Source organism: Chiloscyllium plagiosum, chromosome 39, assembly GCF_004010195.1.
Source record: "Chiloscyllium plagiosum isolate BGI_BamShark_2017 chromosome 39, ASM401019v2, whole genome shotgun sequence".
In the NCBI taxonomy this organism is placed as follows: Eukaryota; Metazoa; Chordata; class Chondrichthyes; order Orectolobiformes; family Hemiscylliidae; genus Chiloscyllium; species Chiloscyllium plagiosum.
This window is the reverse complement of record NC_057748.1, coordinates 27,419,441-27,431,450: the sequence shown is the minus strand read 5'-3', so window position 1 is coordinate 27,431,450 and position 12,010 is coordinate 27,419,441. Positions and strand designations below refer to the sequence as shown.

Genomic DNA, 12,010 nt, shown 5'->3' with positions numbered 1-12,010 from the left:
AGAGTAAAGCTCCCTCTACACTGTCCCCCCCATCAACCACTCCCAGGGACAGGGAATGCACGGGGTTAGATACAGAGTAAAGCTCCCTCTCCACTGTCCCCCATCAAACACTCCCAGGGACGGGGACAGCACAGGGTTAGATACAGAGTAAAGCTGCCTCTACACTGTCCCACCAGCTCAGGGACAGGGACAGCACGGGGTTAGATACAGAGTAAAGCTCCCTCTACACTGTCCTCCCATCAAATACTCCCAGGGACAGGGACAACACGGGGTTAGATACAGAGTAAAGCTCCCTCTACACTGTTCCCCCATCACACACTCCCAGGACAGGGACAGCACCGGGGTCAGATACAGAGTAAAGCTCCCTCTACACTGTTCCCCATCACACACTCCCAGGGACAGGGGGGTTAGATACAGAGTAAAGCTCCCTCTACACTGTCCCCCATCAAACACTCCCAGGAAAGGGACAGCACGGGGTTAGATACAGGGGAAAGCTCCCTCTACACTGTCCCCCCATCAAACACTCCCAGGGACAGGGACAGCACGGGGTGAGATACAGAGTAAAGCTCCCTCTACTGTAGCAGCGTCGGGAGCAAACAGAGAGTCAGTGTCCACTGATATTATCTCTGGACTGTTCGCCCAGAGAAACATGCAGTGTTGTGGAGCCCCGGGTTCGAGCCCTGTCACAGCAGATGATGGAACGTGAATTCAGTCGAAGATCTGGAATTAAGCGTCTAATAAACCCATTGTTAATTGTTGGGAAAACTCCATCTGGGGGAAGGAAGCTGCCATCCTTACCTGGTCCTGACTACACATGACTCCAAACCCCCAGCTCTGTAGCTGGTCCTTACCCGCCCTCTGAGCAATTAGGGATGGGCAGTAAATGCTGCCCTGGCCCTCATCTCGTCCATGAAATTTGCAAAAAAACACCGTGTGAGGGATTGGACGGTGCATTGTGAAGAGGCGTGAGAATGTGACCGTGATAGCCTTCACAGATTAATAGTCCGTGGCAACTTGTTGGTGATATGAAAACTGGCCAGGAGATGACCAGGGTAGGCTGGAGTGGACACTTTAACGTGCAGCAGGTGGTTAGATGTGGTAGTGACGGAGAGTTTATTTGCCCCGAGGTTAGACTTGAGCTGCCTAGGTCAGTAAATGAGATGGGGAGGTTACCTGCTTCACCATCGCAGATCGAGACGTTCAGCTGTTTAATACTCTGGAGGATCTCACTGCAGTGTTAAAAAATAAAACAGGATTAAATAGAGCTTGTGACCTGGTTAGATCTGAAAACGATACGTCTCAGTCAAATTCAGGTCGCGAAATGTTGCCTGGATCAGAAGGTGTGGAACTTGCTGCTCAGTTCCACGTTCTGTTTGAGGGCAAGGGCTGTGTTCAAAAAACAGAGAGACAGAAAACCCTCTCATACCAGGTATAGCTCCCTCTACACTGTCCCCCCCATCAAACACTCCCATGACAGGGACAGCACGGGGTTAGATACAGAGTAAAGCTCCCTCTACACTGTCCCCCCCATCACTCACTCCCAGGACAGGGACAGCACGAGATTAGATACAGAGTAAAGCTCCCTCTACACTGTCCCCCCATCAAACACTCCCAGGACAGGGACAGCACAGGGTTAGATACAGAGTAAAGCTCCCTCTACACTGTCCCCCATCAAACACTCCCAGGACAGGGACAGCACAGGACAAGATGTCGATTAAAGCTCCCTTTACATCGTCCACCATTAAACACTCCCAGGACAGGGACAGCACAGGACTAGATATAGAGTAAAGCTCACTCTACACCTTCCACTGTGAAATAGTCCCAAGACAGAGGTAAGAGTCACATCTGAACATTTCACGTTCACAAACGGATTGTTCGGTGTCCATCATCTGGAGCAGAAATGCAGTTCCTGCTCCCTGCTAGACTGCGACTGTCTGAATCTGTTCAAAGATCATTAATATTGGTGTTATGTGCCAGATTTAGGAAGATGCTCAGTGTATGTGTGATCGCAGAGATACAGTGGGCACAGGATGTAGTGAACGAGAGACGGAATGGGAATGGTTAAATGTCAGACATGTTGCAAGAATAAGGCCAGTTTTGAGAAGATTTGTAGCTCAGGTTGAGGTTCTGGATGTAGGTTTGCGCGCTGAGCTAGAAGGTTCGTTTTCAGATGTTTTGCCACCATACTAGGTAACATCTTCAGTGAGCCTCTGGATGAAGCATTGGTGGTATAGCCCGCTTTCTAAATATGTGTTCGGGTTTCCTTGGGTTGGTGATTTCCTGTGGTGATGTCATTTCCTCTGGTGATGCCATTTCCTGTTCTTTATCTCGGGGGAGGGGGGTGGTAAATGGGTTCCAAGTCAATGTGTTTGTTGATAGATCTACAGATTGACTTGGATCCCATTTACTACTCCCTGAGAAAAAGAACAGGAAATGACATCAGCAGAGGAAATGGCATCACCAACCCAAGGAAACCCAAACACATAAATAGAAAGCCATGCCATCAGTGCTTCATTCGGAGGCTAATTGTTACCTAGTATGGTGACGAAACGTCTGAAAACGAACCTTCCAGCTCAGGGTGCAAACCTACATTCACGCTCACAAAAGGTTGGTGTGCAGGTTCAGCAGGTAATTGGGGTGGCAAGTGGAATATTGTCCTTTGTCGATAGAGAGACGGAGTTTAAAAACAGGGAGGTTACGCTGCAGCTGTACAGGGAGCTGGGCAGGCCACACCTGGGAGTAACTGTGTACGGGTTCGGTCTCCCCTCCTTGAGAAAGGATGTACTGGGCCCTGGAGGGGGAGGGGGAGTGCACAAGGCGGGGGTTTACTCCGGAGTGGACACGGTTACCTTGGGAGGAGAGATTGAGGAGACTGGGACTACACTCACCCGAGGGAGGGGTCTTTATAAAACGACGAAGGGCCTGGATAAGATCGAAGCAGGGAGGTTGTTCCCGCCGGAGGGTGAAACTAGAACGGGGTGGGGGGGGGGAGTACCTTCAAAATAAGAGGGGGAGGGAGCAGATTTAGGGCTGAGCTGAGGGGGGAAGCTCTTCACCCAGAGGGCTGTGAATCTGTGGGATCCGCCCCGCCCGGTTGATGCTACCTCATTGAATGTTTGTAAAGCAAAAGTAGATAGATTTTTTGACCGGCAAAGTTTATGGTGAGCAGGTGGGTAAGTGGGTGAAACAGTCAGCCATGATCCGGAGCAGGCTCGATGGGCCAAATGGTCTGCTCCTTATTCTATTTCTTACCCTCTTACCTACCTCTCAGTGTCATTCTCCGCTCCTGCGACAGGCACGCACATCTTGCTGACCTGATGCCACCCGCAGTAGGGGTCTCTGGCAGCGACACACTGCCGGCAGGCGCTGCCGTACGCCTCGCAGTTCGCCAGCGGCAGTCGGACGGTCTCCAAGGGAGTCCCAACAAAGAGGTGCCCCTGGGCAGGAAAGAGTGAGAGAGGGTTAGCACTCCGTGCCCCAATTTGCCAACATCCTGGCGTCTGCTGAACTGGCAAACGGAACACAGACTGCAAAGGGAGTGATCCATACCTTCGAGCCAATCCAGCGCAGGCTTCCCTGCTCTCCTCTATCCCCCAATGATCCCCGATGTCTTGCCCAGTACCTGTTTCCCCACCCCCACCCGTCCTTTCTACTCCATACCCCTCCCTTCTTGAGACACAGCGACCGGGGGGCTGCCGTCCTGCACCGATCCTCAGTGCGGCGTGCTATTTTAGCCTGAGGTCAGCAATGGCTATGTGAATAGGAAGGGTTGAGAGGGATTTGGGCCAAGTGCTGGCAAATGGGGCTAGATGAATTCAGGATGTCTGGTCAGCATGGATGGGTTGGACCAAAAGGGTCTGTTTCTGTGCTGTACATCTCTATGACTCTAAATGGGACTAGATTAATGTCGGATATCTGGTCATCATGGACAAGTTGGACTGAAGGGTCTATTTCCATGCTGTATTGCTCTTTGACACTAAATGGGACTAGATTAACGTAAGATATCTGGGACAGCATGGAGGAGTTGGGCCGAAGGGTCTGTTTCTGTACCCTATAGCTCTATGACACTAAATGGGGCTGGATTAAAGTCGGATATCTGGGTCAGCATGGAGGAGTTGGGCCGAAGGGTCTGTTCACCTCTATTATTCTATGACCTCCCGAAGTCAATCTCGAAACTGATGGGGGTTGCATTCTGCACCAATGACCCTCCCCTCTGCCATCCAGCAACTTTCCGTCGTCCGTCTCCATTACTGCACTCGGCATGTGACCTCACGAGACTTCAGCCTGACAGCGCAGGCTGAGTTTACATAGCGCCTTTCAGTGTGGTCAAAAACCCTCTCATCCCCACCTCCGAGCGTGACGAAACCCGAGCCGAGGTGGTACTGAGGCAGGTGACGACGCAGCGTTCGCGACTGACCGAGCTGCGAGAGAGAGAGAGAGATCAGACTCTTACCGTGCTGGGGTCCAGTGTCATGGCCGAGACAGGGGCCTCAGTCTGAAAGGGGCTGAGCTCCGAGATGATGAAAGACTCCCCGCCGTAATGTAAAACTTTATGGACCTTCCCGTTCCCTTGAAGAAGGAGAAATATAAAGCGTTTTACCGTTTGAGGGAATTGAGAGTCGAATGAAACGATTGTCGATTGTTGGAAAAGCCCATCTGGTTCCTTCACTTCCTTTAGGGAAGGAAACTGCCCTCCTCAGCTGGAGTGGCCTCACCATGACTCTCGGCCTACACAGCAACACTGTTCACTCTTAACTGCCCTCTGGGCAATTGGGGATGGGCATGAATGAAATGACAAAACACAGTGACACCAACACAACATGTACCTGTGCCAACGAACAAGACGGGATAGGAGTCATGATTGGCCCCCTTGACTTGGTCTGCTGCGATCTTGGTGTAGCTGGTGTGCTTGACCACGTAGAGGGGCTGGTCTTTCACGGGGAGGATGGAGACCTCGATCTCTGGGTAGTTCCTTATTGCCGTCAGGACGTTTCTCGGGACGTTGCTGATGCCGCACTGCAGCGACAGAAAGAGCACAGTGGAACTGAAGCATACGCTCCCAGGCGAGCTGACCAACGCGCGGGATGGGTTGCAGAAAGGAGAATGCTGTGGAAGATTTCCTCCCTGCATGCATCAGGACATCCACAAGAATGCCACATTTCGCAGGGAGAGAAGCAGTGGCAGGAAGGTGCTGATTGGTTGGCTACTTTTGACCCTGATTGATCAGGGGGTTGCTGGAGAATAACTTACTATTAGTTCAAGAAATAGCGTGATAGCCCGAACGTGCTCCATTTGCCCCCAAAGTGTTAATGCATCTCCCCTCCAGCAAGCCCAGGAATGTCATTTTGCCAACCCACCCCACACCTTTTCACTCATGTCGCATAAATTGTTGTTTGCTTTCAAATGTGGTATTCTTGCAATGGTTCTGATGTCTGCAAAGTGAGAGAACCCTCCACAACAGTTGTCCAGTTTCCATCTGTATTCAAATCTAGTCAACTGGCCAGCCTGTCGTATGATTGATTCATCCCACTCAGGATTGGGGAGGACCAGAAATATGGTGCCTCGATTAGATTCCAGTCTGTAACTCCCTCCCGGGTACAGGTTATTCTGTATATAAACCCCTCGATTAGATTCCAGTCTGTAACTCCCTCCCAGGTACAGGTTATTCTGTATACAAACCCCTCGATTAGATTCCAGTCTGTAACTCCCTCCCGGGGAGCTGTTATTCTGTATATAAACCCCCGCGATTAGATTCCAGTCTGTAACTCCCTCCCAGGGATCTGTTATTATAAACCACCCCGAACGCATCGATTAGATTCCAGTCTGTAACTCCCTCCCGGGGTATCTGTTATTCTCGGTATATACCACCCCAAACCCCTGATTATATTGCCAGCTCTAGCTTGCTCCTCAGTGTAGGTACCAGCCTGACCCGTCACCTCCAGCAAGTTGGCGTATGCTGGCATTGGGCTGTTTGACAGCAGTGTGGCCCATTGCAGGTGAGGCCATCCTGAAACCCAGCCTTGTTCAACCGTGCTGCCTTCCTGCCTCCCCCGCCCTCCGTCGATCGCCTCCCACTGCAATGGTCTGGCCAAAGGAGAGCCGGGGAATCTCGGTGCCACGTAACAGCGTACCGTTCCTGGCTTTGGACTCGCTGGCAGGTTGCCGGTGAAACCCTTCAGCTTGGGGTTTTTAAACGCCCAGTCTATGTCCGCCTGAGAGTAGGCACAGATCGCACTGGAGTTCCTACAGGAAAGAAATACCAGAAGGATCAGTCGCACCATCCCACACATTACCCCACCATGATTGTGATCAGGCATCACATTAGTAGCTTAACCAGCGAAGACATTAGCAGAGGGATTGAATTCAAGAGTCGTGAGGTGACGTTGCAGCTGTACAGGACCTTGGTTAGGCCACATTTGGAGTACTGTGTGCAGTTCTGGTCGCCTCACTTTAGGAAAGATGTTGGAAGCTTTAGAGAGGGTGCAGAGAAGATTTACCAGGATGTTGCCTGGAATGGAGAATAGGTCGTACGAGGATACGTTGAGAGTTCTCGGCCTTTTCTCATTGGAACGGCGAAGGATGAGGGGTGACTTGATAGAGGTTTATAAGATGATCAGGGGAATAGATAGAGTAGACAGTCAGAGACATTTTCCCCAGAGTGTTACAAGGGGACATAAATTTAAGGTGAAGGGTGGAAGGTATAGGGGGGATGTCAGGGGTAGGTTCTTTACCCAGAGAGTGGTGGCCGCATGGAATGCGCTGCCTGTGGGAGTGGCAGAGTCAGAATCATTGGTGACCTTTAAGCGGCAATTGGATAGGTACATGGATGGGTGCTTAAGCTAGGACAAATGTTCGGCACAACATCGTGGGCCGAAGGGCCTGTTCTGTGCTGTATTGTTCTATGTTCTATGTTCTTTGACAGATTCCCCCCCACCCGTTAAACCTTAATGTACAGAAGCAGATTTAGGCTTTGGGGAGGGAATTCCAGGATTTTGACCCTGGGGGAATCCGTCCTCCCCCTGCACTCACCACAGGCTGGAAAAGATCCCATACACCGTACTTCTCTGAGGGTCGCCATCCACGAGGAGGACAGAGGCGTCTTGAATCTTGTTGAAGTACCTCAGCTCGGCTGGAAAGCCGCAGAGCAGCTGAGCCTTCAGGAAGGTCGTCCAGGAGTCTTGAGTGCTCTTCGATGCTCCCTCGTCAACCTGAAGGAGGCGGTGGAGAGCAGAAAAATCAAAGGGTGGGGTGGGGGGGTGGGGTTCAATTCAAAACGCAGTCATACCTTTTGGGAAATGTCATAGAGTCACAGTCATAGAGCAGCACAGCACGGAAACAACTCATCCAGGCCGGCCACATATTCTAAGTTAATCTAGTCCCATTTGCCAGCACCCGGCCCATATTCCTCTCAACCCTTCCTATCCATGTCCCCATCCAGATGCCTTTTAAATATTGTCATTGCACCAGACTCAACCACTTCCTCTGGCAACTCATTCCACACACGTACCACCCTCTGTGTGAAAACGTTGCCCCTTAGGTCTCTTTTAAATCCTTCCCCTCTCACCCTAAACCTCTGCCCTCTAGTTCTGGACTCCCCCGACCCCAGGGAAAAGACCTTGTCTATTCACCCAGTCCATGCCCCTCATGATTTTATACACCTCTATAAGGTCACCCCTCAACCTCCAACGCTCCAGGGAAAACACATCAAAAGGGTCCAAATCAGGAACGCCATTGGCCAATTTTAAGCCTACACTACCATTTAATAAGACTGTCTTCCGGTGAGATCTCACCCCCCCCCCCATTTGCCCTGGATGGGGGCAGCTCCAACAACACTCAAGAGGCTTGACACCATCCAGGACAACGCAACCCACTTGATTGGCACCACATCCACTCCCTCCCTCACTGACGCTCAGTAGCAGCAGTGTGTACCGTCTACTAGATGCCCTGCAGTGACTCACCAAAGATCCTCAGGCAGCGCCTTCCAAAACCATGACCACTTTCATCTAAGACAGCAGATATATGAGAACACCACCCCTTGCAAGGTCCCCTCTGAGCCGAAACTTTATTGCTGGAACAGCACAGCAGGTCAACTTTGATCTCCAGCATCTGCAGACCTCACTTTCTCCCCTCTGAGCCACCCACCATCCTGACGTGGAAATACATCGGCATTCCTTCACTGTCACTGGGTCAGAATCTTGGGATTCCCTCCCGAAGGGCATTGTGGGTTAACGCACAGCAGGTGGTTCAAGAAGGCAGCTCACCCCCCCCCCCCCCCCACCTTCTTAAAGGGGCAGCTGGGGACGGGAAGTAGATACTGGGCCCAGTCAGCGACGCCCACATCCCACAAACAGCCTTATCTCCAAATGTCTCTCAATTCTTTGCGAGGTTAGTCTTTCCGTGATCTCTTCATGGATGGAACGAGGGGGGCCGGAGTTTAAGACTTAGGGTCAGACCGTTACGGGAGAGATTGTTAGCAAGCATTTCTACACAGAAAGGGTGGGAGAGGTTTGGAACAGTCTCCCACAAACAGCAGTGGACGATGGATCAGTTAATCTCCAATCTTAGAGAGGGAGAAACCCATGCCAAGCAAATGTGTTAAAGGATAGGGGTCAGAGGTCAGTCAGGGTGTTATAGAACGGGCTGAATGGCCTACTCCTATTTTTGAGGGCATCACTGACGCAGATAACATTTATTCCCTGTCCCTAATTGCCCCTCAAACAGATTGTCTGGCTTGGGTCATTTTGGAGGGCGGTTAAGAGTCGACCGTACCGCTGTGTGGGGGTCTGGAGTCATGTGGAGGCCTAGACCGGGTAACGATGGTGGTTTCCCCGCCCTCCCCTCCCCAATAGAGTTTTTTACAACCACTTAACAGCAGTTTTGTGGTCACCGGGACCAATTCATCGCCCCAGGGCTTTAAGGGATTGAAATTTGTGAATTCCATCCTCTCCCCGAGCAGAGGGTTTGCAGGGGGGTGTGTGACCCCAACAGGTCAGTTTGAAGGCTCACCCATTTCCCACTCTAGCCTCAGCCGAGGCTGTACTATCAGAGAATTGCTTCAGGCCTATAACGCCCCACACCCCCACCCCCACCCGCCTCACTCCTTTACCCCCCTCTCCCCCTCCGACTTCACCACTGCTACCGCAATGGGAGGGGGCAGGATATTTAGACAACTACTCCGTCATTTGATATGCACCAAATACAGTAATGTGCATGGGTCCTGGTCTGCAGTAACCAAGACCGTCATGGACAGAGGCCTCTGTCTGTATTTTACTGGGACTGTAATGGACAGAGGCCTCTGTCTGTATTTTACTGGAACTGTAATGGACAGAGGCCTCTGTCTGTATTTTACCGGGACTGTAATGGACAGAGGCGTGTGTCCGTATTTTCTGGAAACTGTAATGGACAGAGGCCTCTGTCTGAATTTTACTGGGATTGTAATGGACAGAGCAGTCTGTCTGTATTTTACAGGGACTGTAATGGACAGGGCAGACTGTATTTTACTGGGATTGTAATGGACAGAGCATTCTTTCTGTACTTTACTAGGACTATAATGGACAGAGGAGTCTGTCTGTGTTTTACTGGGACTGTAATGGACAGAGGCCTCTGTCTGTATTTTACTGGAACTGTAATGGACAGAGGCCTCTGTCTGTATTTTACCGGGACTGTAATGGACAGAGGCCTCTGTCTGTATTTTACTGGAACTGTAATGGACAGAGGAGTCTGTCTGTATTTTACTGGAACTGTAATGGACAGAGGCGTCTGTCTGTATTTTACTGGGACTGTAATGGACAGAGGCCTCTGTCTGTATTTTACTGGGACTGTAATGGACAGAGGAGTCTGTCTGTATTTTACTGGGATTGTAATGGACAGAGGGGTCTGTATGTACTTTACTGGGATAGCAATGGACAGAGGCCTCTGTCTGTATTTTACTGGGACTGTAATGGACAGAGGAGTCTGTCGGTATTTTACTGGCACTATAATGGACAGAGGGGTCTGTCTGTATTTTACTGGGACTGTAATGGACAGAGGAGTCTGTCTGTATTTTACTGGGATTGTAATGAACAGAGGGATCTGTCTGTATTTTACTGGGACTGTAATGGACAGAGGAGTCTGTGTATTTTACTGGGATTGTAATGGACAGAGGGGTCTGTATGTATTTTACTGGGATTGTAATGAACAGAGGGATCTGTCTGTATTTTACTGGGACTGTAATGGACAGAGGAGTCTGTGTATTTTACTGGGATTGTAATGGACAGAGGCCTCTATCTGTATTTTACTGGGACTGTAATGGACAGAGGAGTCTGGCTGTATTTTACTGGGACTGTAATGGACAGAGGGGTCTGTATGTATTTTACTGGGACTGTAATGGACAGAGGAGTATGTCTGTATTTTACTGGGATTATAATGGACAGAGGAGTCTGTCTGTATTTTACTGGGACTGTAATGGACAGAGGAGTCTGTATTTTATTGGGGTTGTAATGGACAGAGGCTTCTCTCTGTATTTTACTGTGTCTGTAATGGAGAGAGGAGTCTGTCTGTATTTTACTGGGATTGTAATGGACAGAGGCCTCTGTCTGTATTTTACTGGGACTGTAATGGACAGAGGCCCCTGTCTGTATTTTACTGGGACTGTAATGGGCAGAGGGGTCTGTCTGTATTTTACTGGGACTGTAATGGACAGAGGAGTCTGACTGTATTTTACTGGGATTGTAATGGACAGAGGCCTCTGTCTGTATTTTACTGAGACTGTAATGGGCAGAGGCCTCTGTCTGTATTTTACTGGGACTGTAATGGACAGAGGGGTCTGTCTGTATTTTACTGGGACTGTAATCGGCAGAGCAGTCTGTATTTTACTGGAATTGTAATGGACCGAGCAGTCTGTCTGTATGTTCCTGGGATTGTAATGGACAGAGGCCTCTGTCTGTATTTTTCTGTGATTGTAATGGACAGAGGCCTCTGTATTTTACTGGGATTGTAATGGACAGAGGAGTCTGTCTGTATTTTACTGGGACTGTAATAGACAGAGGAGTCTGTCTGTATTTTATTGGGATTGTAATGGAGAGAGATGTCTGCCTGTATTTTATTGGGATTGTAATGAGCAGAGGTGTCTGTCTGTATTTTACTGGGACTGTAATGTACAGAGGCCTCTGTCTGAATTTTACTGGGATTGTAATGGACAGAGCAGTCTGTCTGTACTTTACTAGGACTATAATGGACAGAGGAGTCTGTCTGTATTTTACAGGGACTGTAATGGACAGAGGGATCTGTCTGTATTTTACTGGGACTGTAATGGACAGAGCAGTCTGCATTTTACTTGGATTGTAATGGTCAGAGCAGTCTGTATTTTACTGCGATTGTAATAGACAGAGCAGTCTGTCTGTATTTTACTGGGACTGTAATGGACAGAGCAGTCTGTCTGTATTTTACTGGGACTGTAATGAACAGAGCAGTCTGTCTGTATTTTACTGGGACAGTACAGCACACAGGCCTCTGACTGAGACTGTAATGGATGGACGCTTTGATTGTGAGCCTTACCTTGCAGACGCGTCCAATGCAGGACCTGACAGCTCTCTCTGAAGCCTCATTACCATCAGACTCACTGAAGAGAAAGTAGATCTCGTCCTTGCTGCTGTCCTTCATTTTAATCCAGGCGGCTTCCACAAACCCTGGCGCTGAGAATGGAAGGAGTGGTAATTGGTCGCACGTTAACAGCAAAATCTCAAAAGGGGGGAGCAGGGATCCAGGCTGCGCAGGACAGATCAGGCCTGTGTGTGTCCTGACAGATGGAAGCTTGGTTTAATCGCAGAGGCAAGACCCTGGACAGCATTGGCCCTGGGAAGGTTTGGCCTGGATCGAGAGGCAGGCAAAAGTGAGGACTGCAGATGCTGGAAACCACAGTTTAGATCAGAGTGGTGCTGGAAAAGCATCCTCAGGCAGCATCCGAAGAGCAGGAGAATCGACGTTTCGGGCAAAAGCCCTACATTAGGAATGGAGGCAGGAAGCCTCCAGG

The 12,010-nt window shown here is 50.0% G+C and overlaps 1 protein-coding gene across 1 annotated transcript in view; it reads right to left on the bottom strand.

Moving 5' to 3' along the window:
- Positions 1–11,705, bottom strand: part of LOC122542055 (semaphorin-4D-like) — a 15,581-nt gene extending 3,876 nt beyond the window's left edge. The window contains exons 1-7 of the mRNA XM_043679344.1: positions 11,536–11,705; positions 7,030–7,208; positions 6,132–6,243; positions 4,827–5,016; positions 4,454–4,569; positions 3,265–3,437; positions 1,174–1,229 (exon numbers count right to left, since the gene is read on the bottom strand). Coding sequence (XP_043535279.1) covers positions 1,174–1,229; positions 3,265–3,437; positions 4,454–4,569; positions 4,827–5,016; positions 6,132–6,243; positions 7,030–7,208; positions 11,536–11,640 — 931 coding nt within the window. The 5' untranslated portion in view covers positions 11,641–11,705. The remainder of the gene's footprint in view (positions 1–1,173; positions 1,230–3,264; positions 3,438–4,453; positions 4,570–4,826; positions 5,017–6,131; positions 6,244–7,029; positions 7,209–11,535) is intronic.
- Between the last annotated feature and the right edge of the window lie 305 nt (positions 11,706–12,010).